General features: G+C 39.6%; 1 protein-coding gene across 1 annotated transcript in view; it reads right to left on the bottom strand.

Moving 5' to 3' along the window:
- LOC142502468 (chondroitin sulfate proteoglycan 4-like) overlaps positions 1 to 20,360 on the bottom strand; it is a 39,585-nt gene extending 19,225 nt beyond the window's left edge. The window contains exons 1-8 of the mRNA XM_075613923.1: positions 20,303 to 20,360; positions 18,892 to 19,055; positions 14,155 to 17,706; positions 12,902 to 13,375; positions 10,748 to 10,924; positions 6,801 to 6,999; positions 5,400 to 5,531; positions 1,990 to 2,162 (exon numbers count right to left, since the gene is read on the bottom strand). Coding sequence (XP_075470038.1) covers positions 1,990 to 2,162; positions 5,400 to 5,531; positions 6,801 to 6,999; positions 10,748 to 10,924; positions 12,902 to 13,375; positions 14,155 to 17,706; positions 18,892 to 19,055; positions 20,303 to 20,360 — 4,929 coding nt within the window. The remainder of the gene's footprint in view (positions 1 to 1,989; positions 2,163 to 5,399; positions 5,532 to 6,800; positions 7,000 to 10,747; positions 10,925 to 12,901; positions 13,376 to 14,154; positions 17,707 to 18,891; positions 19,056 to 20,302) is intronic.
- Positions 20,361 to 20,747: the final 387 nt, after the last annotated feature.

The following is a 20,747-nucleotide window of genomic DNA, read 5'->3' as shown; positions in this document are numbered from 1 at the left end:
TTTGATACGGTTCCACACAAGCGGTTAGTATACAAAATAAAGGAAATTGTACTTGGTAAAAATATTTGCACCTGAATTGAAAACTGGTTGAAGGATAGACAACAGAGAGTACTCATAAATTGAACCTTTTCAGGTTGGGCTAAAGTTGTAAGTGGAGTACCTCAAGGATTGGTACTGAAACCCATGCTTTTTAACTTGTTTCTTCATGACCTTGAGGTTGGCGCAAAGAGAGCTAAGTCTCCATCTTTGCTGATGATACTAAATTGTGTAAGGTACTATAGTAAAATCAGAGCATGATGTAACTTCACTCCATAAGGACTTGGATAAACTGGGAAATGAGGCAGGTAAATGACAGATGAGGCTTAATACAGATATATGTAAGGTTATGTATTTGGGAAACAAGAATAAACATGCGACTTACAAATTAAATGGGGAAAAATTAGGCGAATCCTTGATGGAGACGGATTTTAGAGTGCTTGTAGACAGTAGGCTTAGCAACAATGCCCAATATCAGGCAGTAGCTGCAAAAGGCAACTAAGATGTTATCTTGCATTTAACGGGGAATGGATGGAAGGGAAGTAAGCATAATTATGCACTTGATAAAGACTACACCTTGAATATGGAGTACAATTGTGTGTTTTGGTTACCACTCCATAAAAAGTACATTATGGAACCAGAAAATGTGCAGAGAAGTGCCACTAAATTAATAATGGGGTTTGATAATCTGATTTATGAGAGACTAGTTAATATAGATTTGTTTACATTAGAAAAGAGGCGTCTAAGAGTGAATATGATAACTATATACAAATATATTCGGGGTCAATACAAGGTGCTTTCAAAAAAACCATTTGTCCCACGGGCAGTACAAACGACACAGGGAAATCTCTGAAGGTTGGAGGAAAGGCGATTTCCACAGCAACAAATGAAAGGGTTCTTTACAGTAAGGGCAATTACAATTTGGAATTCATTACCCATGGAGACTGATGGAAGATACAATAGATATCTTAAAACAATATCTTTTTAGAAATGTGGTGGGTGTAGAAGTTTGAGCTAGCTGGGAATGTGTGTGTTAATCTTTTTAGAAAGGAAAGGTATACAGGAATATACCAAATAAGTAAACATGTTGGTCCAGAGAACATCTGATTGCCATTATTATAGTCAGGAAATAATGTATTTTTCCCCTTATGAGACATCATTGGATGATGTTTCACTGGGGTTTTTTGTTTGCCTTCCTCTGGATCACAATACTGTAAATAAAATTATAGGATAAGTATCAGCCGTCTAAATTTAGCAAAGGTTGAACTTGATGGACATGTCGTATGTCTTTTTTCAACCTCATCTAATATGTAACTATGCAACTATGTGTAACTGAAGTACAGCGCTAGAAAATACAGCAAATATCAGGATGGAATTAACCTCTAAACCAACTGTAAGGGTTCCAGTCCAGGCTTTGGCTGGAACCTGCCCTTACCTGGCTGCTGTGGACAGCTTGGTTGCTAGCAAGCCTCCTCCAGAACTTTGTTATTGGCTGCACCTGTTCAAGGGCTCGGTGACTTCCAGCCCCTGTCTGGGCATTGTATATTTTTCCCTGTGTTCCTGGACCTTGGATTCTAGTTGCTGAGCCTTCCTTGTTCGTGAACCTTCCCTGTTCCTGAGGCTACCCTGTAGATATGGCTAGTCTGTTGCTGTAGCTAACCTGTTCCTGAGGCTAGCCTGTTCATTTGGAATCACTGTTGCTGACCACGGACCATGACCCCGACCTCGCTGCCTTACGCCTGCCCTGACTTCTGTCTGTTTACTGAAGTTTGCACCACTGCCGCCTGCCCTGACCCTTTGCCTGCTTACCGACTACGGATACTCTAACGGGACTCTGTCCCTGGACTCTAGTCGGTTAATTGGCATCCCTACCTCAGCCCTGCGGGTCCACTTTCTGATCGGAGACAAGCATCATCACACCAACTAACAATAAACTGGAGTAGCATTACTTACCATCATTTGTGTAAAACTGGTTACCTCCTCAGTCAAATTTTGTGGTCCTTGTTTTAAAAGCCGCCCGTGTTTTGGTGGAATGACAATTGTAAAAGTTATAGTCCTGTTCCTCATACCAGTCTCATCATTAGTCACAGCTTTCAAGACTTCAGAAGAAATGGTTCTCCGCATTCCTAAAAAGCAGAATACGTTTTACTAATACCATACAACTACGTCCTGTTTTGATGTATATTTACATCACATTTTTATTTGAACTGTTTCCATGCAAGTAATACATCTCTTAATATGTTGTGATTCTGAATGTTCATTTTTAGTTGCTTACGTTTTACAGAAAAGTATTGTATAATTTAAAATACAAACATACAAGAAAGATATTAACATTTTAAAATGCAGGTTACTTAAATATAATAATAGTTTGTTCTTGTATAACGGTGCAAGTTTTACATAGCGCTTTACAGAGACAAAATAAAGGAAATTGGACTTGGCAAAAATATTTGCACCTGAATTGAAAACTGGTTGAAGGATAGAGAGTACTGATAAATTGAACTTTTTCAGTTTGGGCTAAAGTTGTAAGTTGAGTACCTCAAGGATTAGTACTGGGACCTATGCTTTTTAACTTGTTCTTAATGACCTTGAGGTTGGCGCAAAGAGAGCTAAGTCTCCATCTTTGCTGATGACACTAAATTGTGTAAGGTACTATAGTAAAATCAGAGCATGATGTCATTTCGCTCCATAAGGATTTGGATAAACGGGAAAATTAGGCAGGTAAATGACAGATGAGGCTTAATACAGATACATGTAAGGAAACAAGAATAAACAGGCGACTTACAAATTAAATTGGGAAAAATTAGGCGAATCCTTGATGGAGAAGGATTTAAGAGTGCTTGTAGACAACAGGCTTAGCAATAGTGCCCAATGTCAGGCAGTAGCTGCAAAAGGCAACTAAGATCTCATCTTGCATTTAACGGGGTATGGATGGAATGGAAGTAAGCATAATTATGTCACTTTATAAAGCATTAGTCCAGTTTAAAATGCAGGCACAGTACCTGCCCCATAGAGCTTACAATATATGTTTATTTGGTGCCTGAGGCACAGGCAGATAAAGTGACTTGCCCAAGGTCACAAGGAGCCGACACCAGGAATTGAACCAGGTTCCCCTGCTCAAAACTCAATGCCAGTCAGTGTCTTTACTCACTGAGCCGCTCCTTCTCTATAGCTGTGTAGATACTGATGTCGTGTTTTGAAAGGAAAGAACTGTATCACCTTTTAAAATTCCAAACGTAACATTGCTCCAGTGGGAGAGGAAATGAGGAAAGCGCTTTGCTCCAACCCCTCCATCTATTATCACAGTGATGGACAACCCAGCAGGAGATGGTGAGCAATAAGATGAGCCTTGGATACTCCCATTAGAACTCTAATTATCTTGCCATTGTTGAGTGAACAAATGCATGTAGCAGGACACAAAGAGGGATATGTACAGTACAAAGGTCATTCTGGAACAAAGTTCATGCAAATGTAATTTTTAGCTTGTGTCTCTATGGAGCCTACTCATTAAACTTAATAGCATTTGCAGCTGGCCATCATTAAGCACTTATAACGTGCAAAACCCGTTGTTTTAATGCGATTTAGTTTCGACTGTGCATCTTCGAGCGATATGCAAATGATGGATGCAAAGTTAAATACAGTTTTCACAGGCCATTCATTAAGCTGCAACATTGCATGCTGGCTGGGAAGTCACGGGCAGAAGTCTTGCCACCCTAAGGTAGGCACAGGAGGGTTGTTCGTGAGAGCAGAGGATGAGCGACAGACAGAGTGATTACACGTTATTTTTGGGCGATTTTGCATGTGCAAAATCATAGTTTAATGAATAGGCCTCTAGGAGATGTGTGCAGAGGATTTTAGAACAGGAGACGTTTAAAGAGAAAATAGGCTTTTATTACCCGGCAGTTCTAGACAGCAAAAACACAGCTTATGGTTCAGCAAACAGGGTTAAAGGAAAACAAACAAAACAGGGCTAACTGCCCTAGGGTGCACTGAGTAAACCACACCCTATTTATGGGTTGGGGGGCCAGTCCCCTTACCAACAACAGTCAGATAAACAATTCACAGGTGGAGTTTAGTTACCGTCAGCTGGGGTAAGGTTCTCAAAATCTGTGCACAGTTTCTCTCCACAGCGGTCCAGTACCTTCCTTGTCAGAGATATAGTTCCTTTGTGATCTCTTCAGCAGTTCAGGGTGTTTCCCTGGACTAGAGATCTCTCTGCAATGAGTGCTGCAGGCTTTTTAAAGGCCTTTAATGAACCAGGTGAGCAGGCAATTAAGGCAAATCTCTGGCTTTAACCTGCTCAGTGCTGTCTCAGGCTCTGTCAATAGGTTTTATTACATGACAGGGAATTCACCCTTTTACAAGGCCCTTATGAGTCATTGGCCCACATAGCTCTGTTTCTGACTTAACGAGGCGCTCTGTGGATCAGGGCCCATGTATCAAAGCACTTATGTTCCAATATTTGCCCCATGTGCGTCAGTTTGTGATATTGGGATTGTTAAATGGAGCAGTTATACGACTCACAAATCATGATGCGATGTATTTCCCCTTCAATGTACTTCAAAACATCCTCTGCGTTTAAGGTGGCAATAATTGTATGGTTTCTTGCAATCTGCACCAGATGTGAGAAACGGTGGCTTACATTTGATGCAAATGTGATCCAAAAAAAAGGTGCCAATACACTGTCTCTGCTACAATAGCGCTCTACGTTAGTGGGATTTGGTCCTGTGTGCAAGAATGTATGAACTGACAAATTAATGAGGTTTCTCCACTACCATGGTGAATGAATGAGAGAGAGGAAGAGAAAAAGAGAGAGAGCGGGGGAGAGAAAATCAACAAAGATATCTGCTTAGTTAGCTATTATAGAGATGCTGTCTTCTGACATTGAATCCAAAGTGCTTAACTTGAACAAACATTGCATAATGCTGCTTACATAGAAGCAACTGGATAGCTACAATTATATTTGGTATTGTACCACAACATAAATCTCCAGGGTGACAAATACAAAATGCTACTTGTGGGAATATGCTCTAGCAAAGGATACTCAATTTGTTCACAAGTCTAGCTTTAGATATCCAGGATAGTTTAGAAGAAAAAATGAAACAAATATTAAGCTTACAAAAGAATTAGACTGTGTTTCGAAAATATCATTATATGAAATGTGCATATTTGCAGGAGAAAGGTTGAGTAATACTGTTTTACATCATACAGTACTTACAAGTACATAAAACTACATCTTGCATAGAAAAAAAAGCTAAGATATGTCGCAACATTAATCTATGTTCTACAATAAACTAGTAATAAACTGGGGGCCCAAAAAGAAATGTACTCAAAAGTGAAGTACAGAATATTTAAGATGTAAATACCTGGAAACAGACCCAGTCCTTTGTTTACTTCGAGGTTAATTACCAACGTTTTTGCAGTGATGCTAAAAATTTGTCGTGGTGCAAAATTCAAACCATCTGTAACCTGAAAGTTGAATCCTCCTGACATTGCTCCTGAAAAGGAAAAGATTTTTGGAACGTTACACGCGCTCCAAGACTATAAAGTAGACTGGGTATAAATATATGCCCAGATTATGGTACCTGTGCCATACTTGCTTCTTGCTATATTGAATAATGCAGAATAAAACTAAAGGCTGTAAAGGCTCTTTAGGCCCACACATTCTGTCTATTTCCCTACCTGCTATGTAACCTCAGACCCCATTTGCAATAGTGAGAGTGGATCCGTTAGTGTGTGTGTTTGTGTCAGGCAGTGTGTGTCAGCATTTGTGGACAGTTCAGTTTGTGTGAGTCAATGTGTGTCAAACACGAACACTGCCAGATACCCGCCCCGCCGGCTGGGGGAGGGAGGGCGGGGGGAGGAGACAGTATCGTGACAGAAACATCATCCCCCCTCCGCACATTCTGGCTCCAAAAAATTCTGGTTGGCTCCTAAGTTTTTTATATTTTTGCCACCCCCTCTACTTAGCTTAAACTCACCCATCCCACCTCTATTTAATTGTAGTAGTCCTTGAGCGATTTCTTCCCCAGGAGAAAGGTGGTGATAAACATTGCTGCAGTAATAAGCTAGAAAGTATATAAATATATATATACATATTTTTTTAAAGTGCAATAAAATATATTTCTATGGGCACTTCTGATTTATAATCATTTTTAACAGCACTGTTGCTCACTCATAGAACATTTGCTTCTAAAATGTTATACCCTGAGACACTGCATTCCTATATCAAAGTTTTGTTTCCACGTTTCTCTATGTAGTGGAAAATATCTTATCTGAAAACAAGATATTTTATAGGTTGCAACACCCATGTAGTACATTAAAAAAAGTTTATATTGATCTTAGATTTTATTCCATCTCAAAAATGTATACAAATCAGATATCAGTGGCTTGGTGCAGGTAAGACTCAACACAGAGGATTTGTCCTAAAAAGGGACATCAACCAAAAAATATTTTTTCCCTGCAAATACAGGATCATGGATAGTAGCAAGGCCCTTCCAGTTTCCATTTAAAGGAGCTCCACAAACAATATGGCTTCCATAAAGTCAGTAAGCGTTAATTCACAGAAAATCATAGGGGCCCTGAAAATATTACGTCATGTTGTGTTGCACAAATACATTTACCTCCAGGATTAGTCAACCTACCAAACAACTTTTGCAAATACACATTGAAAGTTAAGTATTGTGCTGTCAGAGAGAAAGAAAAATACATTTCAATGCATTTCCAGCCCCACTGGTACTGAAGGGTTTTAGAAATACACTGCTTACCATTGTGCGCAAAAACCAGCTGACCCTCATGTATGTGTTCCTGAGTGAAATTTAGGATGCTTTTATTTGGTAAAGCCTTAAGTGCCAGGTGTCCATTGCTAGGAGGTGTAATGGAGAACACAAGATCTGCTGGTTCAGAGTCCTTATCTTTGGCGGAGAGGTCTCCAGAAGTAACTTCAGTGACAGAGCCCACCCAGACCTAGGAATACGAGACACACACATCAGCTTGGTGGAAGATGTCTTCAAGAAAAAATAAATTTGCCTTTTTTTACGAAATTAGCATTATACACGCGACCGGCACACCTGTGTCACGAGGGATAATACCACAGCTCTCTAGCCAACTCACTAATCTCCCCGCAGGGCCCCAACATTTTATATTTAATATACAAAAGAAAGTATAGTGCTTAGTTACAAAAGAATGTTACAAGATACAGTACTAGCTGTACCTAGCGTAACAAACGTCGATCTAGCCGATCATAAAGGTTATTAATGAAATATTTAAAAAAATAAATGTATGACATTTTTTCATCAAAGATTTATCTAAAGACACAATTGTCAGTTTCTGGGTTCTTTTCCGACACTACCCTAAGTGACACCACCCTGCAGAAGACACGGGTATCGATTTTTCCGTGCTCCAAATATTGGTGGGAGGAGGGGGGGCGCAAAACACCCCCTAACTAACAGAAGAAAAAAATATATCATTCTCTCTGCTGGGGATTGTGTACTGTATATAAGTAAATACAAGAGCTGGTACATTAGTTGACGCTTCTTAAAACTCAGTCCTAAAAGCTATGGATTGTTAAGGCTGTCTTTTTCCTGGAAAAGGGAAGGTTTGGAAGAAGCAATTGTAGTAACCTGGTGATACAATGGAGGACCCCCCTAAATATATCTAAAGCTGCAATACCCCCCAAATATGATATTTATTTCTTACATATCTGAGTCTGAGCGTTCACCTGTAGCTGAATCGCTGAACTATGACCTGGTTCACAAGATATTTGGGTTTTTCTGGCCAGTAAGGTGAAAAGAATTGTATTACTACCGGGGTCAATGGTAGAAGCAGCAACAATGTTGCAGCTTTCCACGGGCCGTCGGACACGGGCTAACCCCGGTGGTCATATTTGTACATCGGACTAACTTTGATAGAGGCTGCTGTGTCAAATAAAAACATCGGTTATGATTTTGGCTCCATAAATATTTGATTGAATATGTCCTTGTACCCAACTCTATACATCTATCCTACCTAACAAGTTTAAGGCCAAGCAGGATGAGCCTCATGAGAAGACAGCACTGGGACTGCAATTTCTTCACGTAAAGAAGTTATTAAGGAGTACCTTTCGGGACAACCAATTATCTATCCCTAAATACAGCCACAGATATCTCAGGAATAGTTGCTTTCAAAAGGTTGGAGTAGCACTAGTTAGCTCCGGGGACCCCATGATTCAGTTCATGTAAGAAATTGATTTACAATTATTATAAAAAAAAATTAAATTAAGGAGCGGTACATTGCTGCTTTGACATAAAACGAAACAAACAACATGGTGACAAAATAACATCCCTGTTTAACATTAAAAAAATGTGATATATTATATAGATTATGGTAGAAAGGGGGGTTGACAAGAACTTGACAAGGCACCAGGAAGAGGGTTTGCTTATACTTGTTCACTGATTGATATCTGATATCTGCATATGTTCTGTGTCTTTCACAATATTCTTGTATCTACATTCAGTGGTTGATATTTGATATCTGCTTATGTGATTTGCCCTCTTTAGACTTTAGATTTATATCATTAGCTGAGTGTGGGATCATTTGACAGTGGGGAGGGAAGGCTTAGGGAAGTACCTCTGGGACCCTTTGGGACCAGGGGGAATGGGCCAGATGAAGAGGTCACCCCTCGAAACGTCGCCCCCCTAGTTTGCTTTCCTTTTTCAATTTTTGTGATTTTTTGCTTTTCTTTTGTGTTTTTTTCCCCTTTTCCTTCTTTCCCCTCTACCACCTATATTTTAATTTCCTCTATGGTGATATTTATTCTTGCATTGGCGTATTGGCTATTGTTGCTATATTTTCAGTTTATTATTAGTGTCATTAAATTATTCATTTGCCCTACACTGGTATTCGCTTATATCTGTAGCTGTGAGACAGAGAGTGCTGGTACTATTTTTTGGATTATTATATAGATTATGTTCAGCAAATAAAAATATCACTTGTGAGCACATTCACGTCTCAGACAGGTCTGCAACCTGCCTTTCCTCATTGTCTCTTTGCATATAGAGCTTCCACAGCAGCCAGGGATTCTGGGTAATAACATGCAAATGAGCACACAGTGGTACCTTTTGCTTCATGTCCATTTTAACATGGATCCCTATAAGCATATGCCTGCCACATTACACCGCTTTTCAGCACAGCCTGGCTTCCAGACGTGCATAGCCAGTAAAACATACTCACAGACAGCTATGTCAGCCTTTGGGTCTCTTCAGTGCCAGGCTGGTTATACTGGCTTTGCAACGTGAAGTTGGAATAGGTTTCAACCACACATTATATAAATTATGGTGGGTAAAAAAGTGATATACTGTAAGACACATTTCCCATATTATGGATTAACCAAGATCATATTCAGCCCTCCTTCCAGCGTATATGTTAATGTTGTCATTATATTGTTATCTTCAGACCCCATTGTACTGCACTTCAGAACATAGTGGCACATTCCAAATAAGTAGTAAGGGAAAATGTATTCCCAGTGCAAATTACATTCGTTGCATCTAGTGACATCTTGTGGAACAAAAATTGCACACAGCCTGAAATAGCAAGCCGGGTGAATTTCACATAAACAAAGGATACCATTTGCATTCTTTCATATATAAAATGCAAAAGTTCTGATCTAGTCCTAGAGTTAATTCTCTTGCAAACAGAGACAGAGAAGCGAAATCTTGTAGAAGCGATACTTAACTGCTTCATTTCAGATGCTCCAGGGGTGGCAAACTGCAGTCCTCAAAAGTTAGGTTTTAAGGATATTCCTGCTTCAGCACATGTGGCTCAGTCAAAGATGGTTACCTGTGCTGAAGCAGGGATATGCTGAAAACCTGACCCGTTGGTAACTCTTGAGGACTGCAGTTACCCCTATACTGTCACACATTTTTATGTAAGTTTAAATTACAAATATAACCACAAATTAAGACACGTTAAACAAACAGAACATATAACTTTCACTTGTGTACTAATACTGAGCTATGCTAATTTGTACACAACATTGTGTACAATACACACACACATATTATATTATATATGTATGTTATATATGTTTAACCCCTTCATTGCCTTAGCGGTTAGCTGCTAAGGTAATGAAATTGCCTGTAAATGCATCTGATTCATGCCGGGGGTCTTTGGTGCTAATATTAATGGGTATCAGCTCCGGAGACCCCCGGCATCAATCTGATACAGGAAAAATTCATTTTTTTTTCTAAGTCCCGTCTCGCCGCTCATCGCAGCTTCTCACCACCTTCACGCCAACTTTTCCTGGCGTTTGGATTTGGGGAGAAAAATAGCTATTCTAGAGACGCGACAGGCCTCGAAAACCTATTCGCGGCTACTAGAATTGCACGAGTTTATGAACATTATAAAAAGCGCCGATAAGTGGCTTATCGCCGCTTTCTTTTTTTTAACAATAATTTTTTTGTCGATTCAGTCATTTATCGCCCACTTATCGACGCTTACTGAATAGCAGTAGACATTTTGGGCGATAAGTGCTCGATAAGTGGCTTATGAACGCTTACTGCATAGGCCCCAATATATAATATATATTAAAAAGTCCCAGTTTATCAAGAGTATTTTAGTACACTGGGAAAGAGAGTAATACAGTACTAGGTATTGCAAGCGAGTTTTTTTTTTTTTAAATCAACTTTCATCTATTGCCAACATGTAATGTATACAAAGCAAAAAATGGAGAACTTACCCGAAATATGTTGTTAGTAGTTATTACTGGAAACTCATCATTTACTGGTGTGACAGTCACAAACACAATTTGAGGAAGACTTTGTTTGGACAGGTCACTATTATTCACCATAGCAGTAAAGTTGTCACACAATGTGTCACTGTCATCATGGACATAATATATCAACTCTTGCTCCACCTGGAGAAAAAAAATAACAACGCACATATGCTTGTTGCCCGATTTGTTTAATAAAATAATTCAAACAATAGTAGTTGTAATGCTTGATTAAGGAGCAGAATCTTCGTGTCCGCTTAGCAGTATAAATATTCCAGTCATGCAAGTTCTTTGTAAATAACACTCTGCATTCCAGTCAGGAAGATAGTAAATTCCAGTTACCAAAGACAGTGAAAGTATTCAGCAGCGACCTAACTCTTTGATGCCTGATGGACTAACAATGCAATAGATTAGCAATAATGGTAAAGCTGCCTAATGGTCCAACAGAAAGTGGATTACACCAGGGGTGCGCAAAGTGGGGGGGCGGGGGTCGGGAGATTTTGCTTGGGGGCGTGGGCAGTTGCAGAGGCCCCACGCTCTTCCCCCAGGCATTTAAATTAAATACCAGGGGATCGCGTGAGGCCTCTGCAACAGTTTACTTACCAGGATTCAGCCGGCTGTGACACGTCACCATGGCAACGCGGCGTCATCTGACGCGGTTGAAGGTAGGCTGGGGGTGGGAGGCGCACTAACAGTTTGCACTCCCCTGGGTTACACCATACACTCACACTTGTAACACACATACAGGCATACCCCGCTTTAAGTACACTCACTTTAAGTACACTCGCGAGTAATTACATATCACCCAATAGGCAAACGGCAGCTCATTCATGCGCCTGTCATCACGTCCTGAACAGCAATACCGGCTCCCTACCTGTACCGAAGCTGTGGGCAAGCAGGCAGACTATAGAGCCTGTTACAAATGCGTTATTTACATCAGTTATGCACGTATATAACGATTGCAGTACAGTACATGCATCGATAAGTGGGAAAAGGTAGTGCTTCACTTTAAGTACATTTTCGCTTTACATACATGCTCCGGTCCCATTGCGTACGTTAATGCGGGGTATGCCTGTATTTATTATACATATATACAAATGTAGCAAATCAGCTTTATTTAAGCAGTTGTGCAGTTGAAAGTCTTTTTTTTTCACCTTTACAGTTCCCTAATGACGTACATGGTACTGTACATCGTTATATTATTGCTCGTCTTGTAGGACAGGTGCGCTCAACTCAAGCCCTCAAGCCCCCAAAACAGGTCAGGTTTTCAGAATATCCCAGCTTCAGTACAGGTGGCTCAATCAGAGGCTCAGTCAAAGACTGAGCCTCTGATTGAGCCATCTGTGCTGAAGCAAGGACTGATTGAGCCACCAGTGCTGAAGCAGGGATATCCTGACATCTTGGGGGGGGACTTGAGGACTGGAGCTTAGCGCCCCTGTTCTAGGGGATGATCAGACGGACTGCTCCATCGTAGCAGGTAGTCCGATCGAAACGGAGGTGAAGGACGCTCCTCTTGCTTTTTCGTCAGTGGCGGAAAATGCGATCACACAACGACAAATCCTGAAAGTGCGGCGGCACATGGGAGCTGTCAGACTTCAGGCACCAAAATAGTCCACTTCCTGAGATAGTTACGCACTTTACATACATTTTTGCGTAACTTCCTTGGACGCTGCATTATTCTGTAAACTATAAACATCGCAATAGGGGCTCAGCAGGCACCCGCAGTTACGCAAATTGCAGAGTCACCATTCCTGAACCGAATTTAAGCAAAACAAAGGAAATGGTGTAACTATCACAAAAACTTAAAAAAGAAAACAGCTTTTTTTTGCGCCGGCCTGGCAATGCCAGCGCACCTCCAAGCTATTTTAATGCCCTCGGATGTATCCCGTCTGGTCCATTCACTTGTCCACTTTAAGGTATCAAAGTTCCAGCTGGACTTTCTCCTGCGTAAATGGACAATGGACGTGTGCCCACCTCCTTTCCATTTATATTCCTCTCAATCGCGAAGGTGTGTTAGATGTTAAGCCCACTGTAATAGCTATTGTGGTGTATTGACCTAAAGGCTAAGTATTTATACTTGTTACCATAGCGAAAATTGTTGTGTTTAAACATTTACTGTACCTGTTTTCTGGTAAATCTTGATAGCTTTATTGCAGGAAATCGAGTGTTTTCAATATAGCCATTTTTGGGTAGATCGATCAAGACAAACTCACAGTTGAGACCTGCAAAATGCTGATTAGGAATTTTTAGATATTCCTCTGTCAGAGCTTTGGATGCTCCTTCCTTCACGGTGATGTTTTGGACTTCCAGCGGAATCAGAATAGGAATGATATCTACAAACATTGTAATTCCACTGACTTCTCGCACCCTATTGGTTACATCCATTGTAAAGTTATCTTGCAGCTGACCAGAGTCTGTCTGTACATACTGAATATTCCCATTGTTAATATCTTGCTGTGTAAAGGTTTCTAGGGACTCGTGTTCTATAGTCAAGTGACCTTCATTTACCGATTCAAATTTGCGTATATATCCATGTGATGGAGCGGATATTACTGTAAACACGATTTCCATTGGTGTATTATCCTCATGGACAACCTAAAATTAAAATATATATATATTTATACATACACATTCTTTTTATCAAACGCAAATCCCCCTACTCTTCCATTTAATGAACTTCGACTGCAAGAAACACAGGGAGAGAGAGTGTGTGTAAATATTTAGGTTCCTTAGCCTGGTTATGAAGGCCGCTATAAAGAAATATAGCTCATATTTAATCAAACAAACCCCAAAAATAAAATAAAACGGGTGAACTACGAAACCAATGATACAGATTATATTCGATGGCTGGGTACTTTTACCTTATTTCAACTCTGAGGTCAGTTTATCTAGAATATATTTTCATCAAGTCAATGAACAGGCACACATTCTAAGGTACTGTTCACTTCTCCTACCCTCCTTTGCATCAGTTTGAGATTTCTGCATTGACTGTAGGAGGAATTAGGAGATAGTGTCAACAACTCTGCCAAGTGGCATAAAATTCTCTGGCAATGATCGATGTGAAATGTAAGTAACATTATTAATATGCTCTTCACTTTTTACTCAACTGCAAGCAGAACAATTGCAAAAGAAAAACTATAACTGCTGTGCACCTAAGCATTTTGCCTTAATAAATAGGGGAAGATTCGCTAACCCTTTGATACAAGTTATTGCACAGGGAATCCACATTAACTGCAATTTACTTGAATGGCAGTTAAATTAGGATACAGGTGCAATTAAACATATTGGAGGTTAATGAATCTCCCCCATAATCTCATATGTGTGGCTTAGTCAATATGCATGTTTAACTTGGAGATAAAATGACAGTAACTCACTTCCAACTTGTTCTTGTTGATTTTAACCGGCTTTCCTTCTTCAACCACAAGGCTGTTAATGTGTAGCACGTTTGGTGGCCGCTGATGGCTTTCCAAATACACACGTACCTTAATTTCAATGGTCACATTAATAGTCTTGACTTTTACTGTCAAATGAAATTTGTCCAAAAGATTGTTGCTGTCATCGTGTGTATAAACCACATGGCCTCTTCTTAAATCGTGGTATGTAAAAGATTCTGCTGCCGAATTTCGTACATAGATTTTTCCATACTTTGGTGGCAGATGTATATCGTACACAATCTCCTCATCACTTTTAGTGTACACATTTGTTACAACACTAATGTTGGCTGTTGTTAGTATTTTGTCCTTTCCCTTTTGCACTAACATTCCGGTATTGTTTGTTATTTGCACATAAGGCTCAGATGCACTAACTTCCAGAAGTGAGGATGTGTAATGTTTTCCATCGGTTACAAATAAAACAAAGCGACCATAATCACTTCCATGGTGTATAAACAGGACGCGATTTTTCTCCAAGTCTTCCTGGGTGAACTGGTAGAGTTTGTTAGATAAATCATCAGCTGATACCAAATCTCCATTAGGAATTCCACGTCTTGTATATAATAGCTCTCCATCACTAAAATCGGAGTCTGGGTCATGGTAGCAGAGGTCTTCCAGTGTCAACAACCTCTGACCATTCCTAACTATATGAAAAAGCTTATCTACCACACGAACTGGTTTCTCGTCATTCTTCAGTTCTATAGATATGTTAAAGGAAAATTCAGCCTGCAGAGGCTGACCAAGATTCTCATGAACAGAGACTTCAGAGGAGGCAATCATTGTAAATGAGTCAGACACAGTTTCAGAGTCGTCGTGGACATACATGAGACGTTCACCTAAAATATCTTGATTAGAAAAGGCAGTTATGTTATCATTACTTAGCAGCGAGTCTGAAAAATTAATCAGCTTCAGCTTCCCATGTTGAGGACTCTTTGAAACCTTATAGCTAAAGCTTTTGTTATTCAAAGTTTGCACCAGCAGTTCAGCCTTAGTTATAAGCCTTGCTTCCCCTTCGATTAATGACAAGCCTTTGTTTGTAAAAATAACGCTATTCAAGTCAGCCTTAATATTTATTATGAAATCATGTGATTTAGACTCCGCGTATCTTGTGAACAATGAGAAGCTAAAGGAATCTTGGGAGTCTTCATGAGGTCGGTCAATCAGTTCATATTCTACTTTGCCACCTGTAATATTCACGTGGCTAAACATTGCATTTTTCTTTAAAACCTTGTTGTTAAGAAGAATCTTTCCTTTTTTGGGCAGTGAGAGTAATTTAAAAATAATATCTTTTCCCTGTATTTTGATTCCCTCTACCACAGCCAGAATGTTATCAGAGGTAAGAGGCGTCCTTTTTGTGTTCTCAATAGTCAAGGGGAAATTGTTCACCAATGCATATTTAAGCCATTTAACATGAATAGGAAAAACTAGTTCTTCACTGGACTTATTTGCGATGGTGACTTTAAATTTAAAGTATTCTGTCACATCAGTCTCTTGGATTTCATTAAAAGTACTCCGGTATCGCACTCGCTCACGCTCAAGAGATCGCTGTGAAAATGAGGTCACAGGCCGCCACTCATTTCCAGAGCTCCGTCGCTGGATTTGACCAAACCTTGGCGTTTCAGTAATGTCATATTTAATGTCCATGTCTTGGTTCACAGCATTCGTTTCCACTGCCAAGCTGCTGGTCAGTATCAAAGCGCTTTCCCCCCGTATTACTTCAATTCCGCTGTTATTGGCTACTTTATAATCAAGAGGCACAGCCAAAATGCGTAGCACCACGGTGTTACTCACCTTGTCACCATCACTAACTCTTAGTACAAGCCTGGAGTTCTTGACGCCATGGTGGACATAAAATATGTTTCCTTCAAGTAAGTCAGAATAAGAAAATGCAGTAACAGCTTTCTCTGGATCTCTTAAATTTTCTAAAAATCCAGCATCTGCATTAAGGTTACCAAGGACTACTAAATTCAAACCCTGGGGTTCTGTATCTACATCAGAAACCTTTATCAGATTAGCACCAATATGTTTCTTGGAGTTTTCCAGTAATACAAAAAGATTACCTTCTGGCAGAACAAGTTCAGGAGCATCATTTGTTGGTGTGACTGTGATATTAAACACATGCCGCTGTGCGCCTTGTAGATATGAAGGCATCTCATTCTTACTGCTGGTTGCAACTGAAAAGCTAAAATGATCCCTTGGTCCCTCAGAGCCATCGTGAACATATGTAATTCGCCCATGCCAAAGATCTAGCATTGTGAACATGTCCTCCTCCTGAGACGAAACTTCTATTTTTAACTGGCCATGTTGTGGGTACTCCAGTACTTTAAAGATAACTTGTGATTGACGAAGTCCAAGCTTTTTAAAATCCAAATTCACTTTGATATGTTTAGATTGCAAAGATGCTCTGCCACCCTCCTGAACTACCAAGTTATTCAGAACTACAAAGCTGTCTTTGATGTGGGTTCTTTGTGGGACCACAGTGGTAGTTATTAAATTAGCAGTCGGACCTACTGTTGTCAAATGAGGGGTTTCTGTTTTTAATACTGGAATAGTACTTATTATTGTTTCAGTTTTGCAACCAGGTGAGATATCTTTAGTAACCAACACATTCTTTAACCCATACTTTATTGAATTGATTTTTATATTCTTCATGCATCCTTTAAATGAGCCTCCTTTAGCATACTTCCCAGAAACTGCAGCTAGATCTAACTTTACTACTTCCAGGCGAATAGCATCATCTACACCACCTACATACAAGGGTCCATTTAGTTGAAGAGCCTTTGTGTGTGTAGTAAGTGCAGTCTTTGCAGTGTTTTCATCTACTGTCAGATGCAGATGTCTTGCTGTGATTTTAAGCATAATGTAATGCCACTTATTTTCAGTAATGGGACTTAAGGAAGACAGCTGAACTGTATTTTTCCCTTTTCCCAGGCGAGCCTTTATAATCCAGTCTTGTATTTCCAATGAAACAAAATCCCCTACTTTTCCAGAATGATAAAGAAGTAAACCTCTTCCGGCTGAGGTTTGAACCAAACACTCCCAGAGTCCACCTCCCTCAACATTCCAAGGAGGGAAAGCTATGTAGGACTTGGAGCTGAAAAAGCTGATGGGGTCATCTTCACTTATAAAGAACTCATCACTGCATCCAAGAGACACTTCATAAACACTTTTTAATCCAGGATATGGTCTCAGTGACGAAAGAAATTCATGCTCATTGAATACAACATCATCTAGACATCCTCTGAAGTTACCATGTACTCTTTTTGCATAAGGAACATCGAGTTCCCCAAGTCCACCAACATACAGGCCATGCTGAACCTTCAGTTTATGCGACCCTCCAGGCATTTTTACACTGACTTTATAGTTTTTGTCAATAGTAAGAACAAGAAATGCATTTTCCTGATTTAATTTGACTGAGTGCCAATCCAAGTCATCTAGTCGAGGTCCCTGGTCATAGAGAAGAACTTGTTCACCTTCTCCAAAGTTCACTTTTACCTAAAAGAAACAAAAAAATATATTACATTAACAGACCTATAATTCCTATGTGTTTTAAAATGTAACATTACCCATATTTTCTATGTCTGCAGTACATGTCATATTGCTGTAGTTAACCATGAGATAAATATGAATGATTAAAGAAACAATGGGTAATCACTAATCAAAATATAAAGTTGCGGCAAATAAGCCAGGGTTCCTTATTATTGTGCCACTAGTTTCAAATGAAATAAATCCTGGATCTAAAAATGTCAAACTTAACACTGATTTGCTTCATCACCCTCTGCACATATTAACATGAAAAGAGCAGTTTATTGCATTGCAAGCTTGATCATGCCATTGCAGACACATCAGCAATTAATTTCTGTCATGGAAGTAATTCCAACTCATTTGTAAGGCCAATCCTGAAGCGATCCCCACACCCTACATTTCTTGTACTGTATGCCTAAGACAATGTTGAACAGCTTTATGATGTACCGTGGCAACTATATATTTGTGGTGTGCTGACACAATAATAATTTCATTTAACCATTTTGGTTAAGGTATCATAAGTACAAATGAAATTAGTAGTAACATTGAAGGCCTTGCACAGCATGATGAGACACATGAAAAGCGATAGGGGGAAAACAAATGAATAATAAGGTTAACGGAATACCTACTATCACCCATAATTATTAAACGGGTCATATAATAAAAAGAAGTCTTCACAGAAGAAATGTGTCGGATAAGGGAGGGATAATTATTCATGCTCACTTCAATCCAAATATCAGATAAGGCTTATGGAACCACGAGGGGGGGAGGAGGGGAGACGTGTAGAACAGTGTGTAGATTTCTGGGATACGGTGATTTGGAAGAAGAGCCAACAAATGAATTTTTTTTTTAAATCGTTTTTCAAATACAAAACAAAAACAGAAAGCTTACACTTTTCTGAATAATGAAACAATAGTGTACCCATTTCCATTTCCCCTGTGCAAAATGTTTCTGAAACTATGCAATGGCAGAAGGCAGTTTTCACCATGGTGCATTCCCAACTCCTCTCTGCAGCTGTTATAAATCAATAAAAATGTTGCTCCATTGACAAGATGAGGAGACAATAGCACAGTAGAAAGAAGCACATAGATGGCTCCAGAGCACAACCAAATAAAACAAAGAATGTAGGATGAGTCTACTGCATTTATATTTTACCTGTACACGTCCTGAGTGTAGTTGAACCAAGCAGTACTCATTCTTCCCGGCTGCAAGAAAAAGTAATCCATTTGGCTTGCTAGTTCGAAAACGAAGCTCAAGAGATGGCTCAGAGAAGGTTTCCAGAGTTTTTAACTCAATATAGCTTTCACCATAAAAAGAAGCTAGAAGCAAAAAGAGAAGGAAAAAATAAATAAACTTTATAACAATCGCAATTTTCAGACATTCTGCCATGATATAAATGTAGTATTCAGCTGAAGGATAAGGCCTTAAAAATGTGTTAGCATTTATTTAGTTTACTAAACTATTGTCCCTTTCAGTCTTTATATGGCAATCTAATACATTAAGCACCCAATCAAAGCACTTTAAGTTCTGAATCTGTTTCTTTTATTGAGAAGCTGTGACATGAGGCACAGTGTTCTACACCCCATCTGATTATAGAAGCAAGCAATTGCTCATAGGGGAGAGGCCCTAGCTTCAGGGGGCATGGCCCTGTTTTCAAGGGGCGGGTGCAAGACTACACAGGGGAATTTCCATGGTGTTAGGGGCCTTATTTTTTGCCACCGGAGAAGCTGGAAGAGGAGGTCAAAAAATATTGGTGGAATACAAATACTGGATACATCATCACTGTAGCTTTCTCATTGTAAGAAGTACACAATAGCTACTGTACACAGTATTATGATAAATTTTACCATGATGATTCTGGCAGCCATTAACCACTGGGGTGCCCTTATGAAGCCCTCATTCAGCACGTCATACAGGAGCTGACAACAGAATCTCAATGGAAGAGCAGAACCGTCCTCTTCCGTGTCTGTTACCGTGGTAATGTTGGGACCACGGTATATTTAATACATCTATACAAATGTTTGAATATAATTCCCTGTAACATGTCTTGTATGGTATCCATGTAAAGGGCTGCATACATGGTTTGCACTAAGGAAATAAAACAAACATACATCAAGTTTTAGGAACTTACAAATCAATTCCTCATACAGTATATATTTCGGGTAGATGTTCCCCTACATTTCACATAGGAACACGTAAGGTCTTAAAACGTGTGTATAATGATACCGATAAAGAGTTATAACGTTCTTCTCGTTAAACTGATCATAAACTGCAACAAACATACACAGCTACAATAACTCTACACTACAAAATAAATGACATTTTTAAATCATAAAAAGTTCTGCAAACACGGGTGACCTACTCAGTCTCCAAGTTTCAAAATAGTCTCTATAAACATAGAAAAGTCTAACAGAGAAACGTACAGGTAAGTACTGGTTCATAGATAAGATGCTTGGCTTGAAAATATGTTTTTATTCATGATAACATATGTTCTGTATATTTTTTAACATTATAAAACAAAATAAAAATGTAATTTAGAATGAACGCCCCTGCTTCTTGCATTTACTTCTACCGCCTCTCTTTCCAAGACTGCTCTTACAAGTCTTCCTCTCATCTCCTGTCATCCTTTTGGCCACAGATCTTGGTCCCTAACATAACTCCACTTGCTCACCCTCAACTACCTTACCTTCTCACTCTGATAACTAAAAGCTGTAAGTCTTGCAAATGATATTTGGCCCCTACTTGCACATGGCTTTTCCCCCTTTTTCATGTGTTCTATGGAATGCTCGATCCCTTCCTAAAAGAATACCAACTGTGCACAACTTCTCTCTAAGGCCCGTAATATAGTGTGTGCGGCCGTGCACTCGCGCGTGCCTGTGCAAACGCGCGTGCACGTGCCACACTCTTTTTGTGTGTATGCTGTGAGCGATACAGTGAGGTACTGTGTGTGTGTGTGTATATGTGTGTAGATTGTGTGTTATAAATACGGTTCTAATAAATAAATACGTTGG

Source organism: Ascaphus truei, chromosome 1 (genome assembly GCF_040206685.1).
Source record: "Ascaphus truei isolate aAscTru1 chromosome 1, aAscTru1.hap1, whole genome shotgun sequence".
NCBI classification, from domain to species: domain Eukaryota; kingdom Metazoa; phylum Chordata; class Amphibia; order Anura; family Ascaphidae; genus Ascaphus; species Ascaphus truei.
The sequence above is the reverse complement of the archived record's forward strand: the minus strand, read 5'-3'. Positions and strand labels throughout refer to the sequence as shown.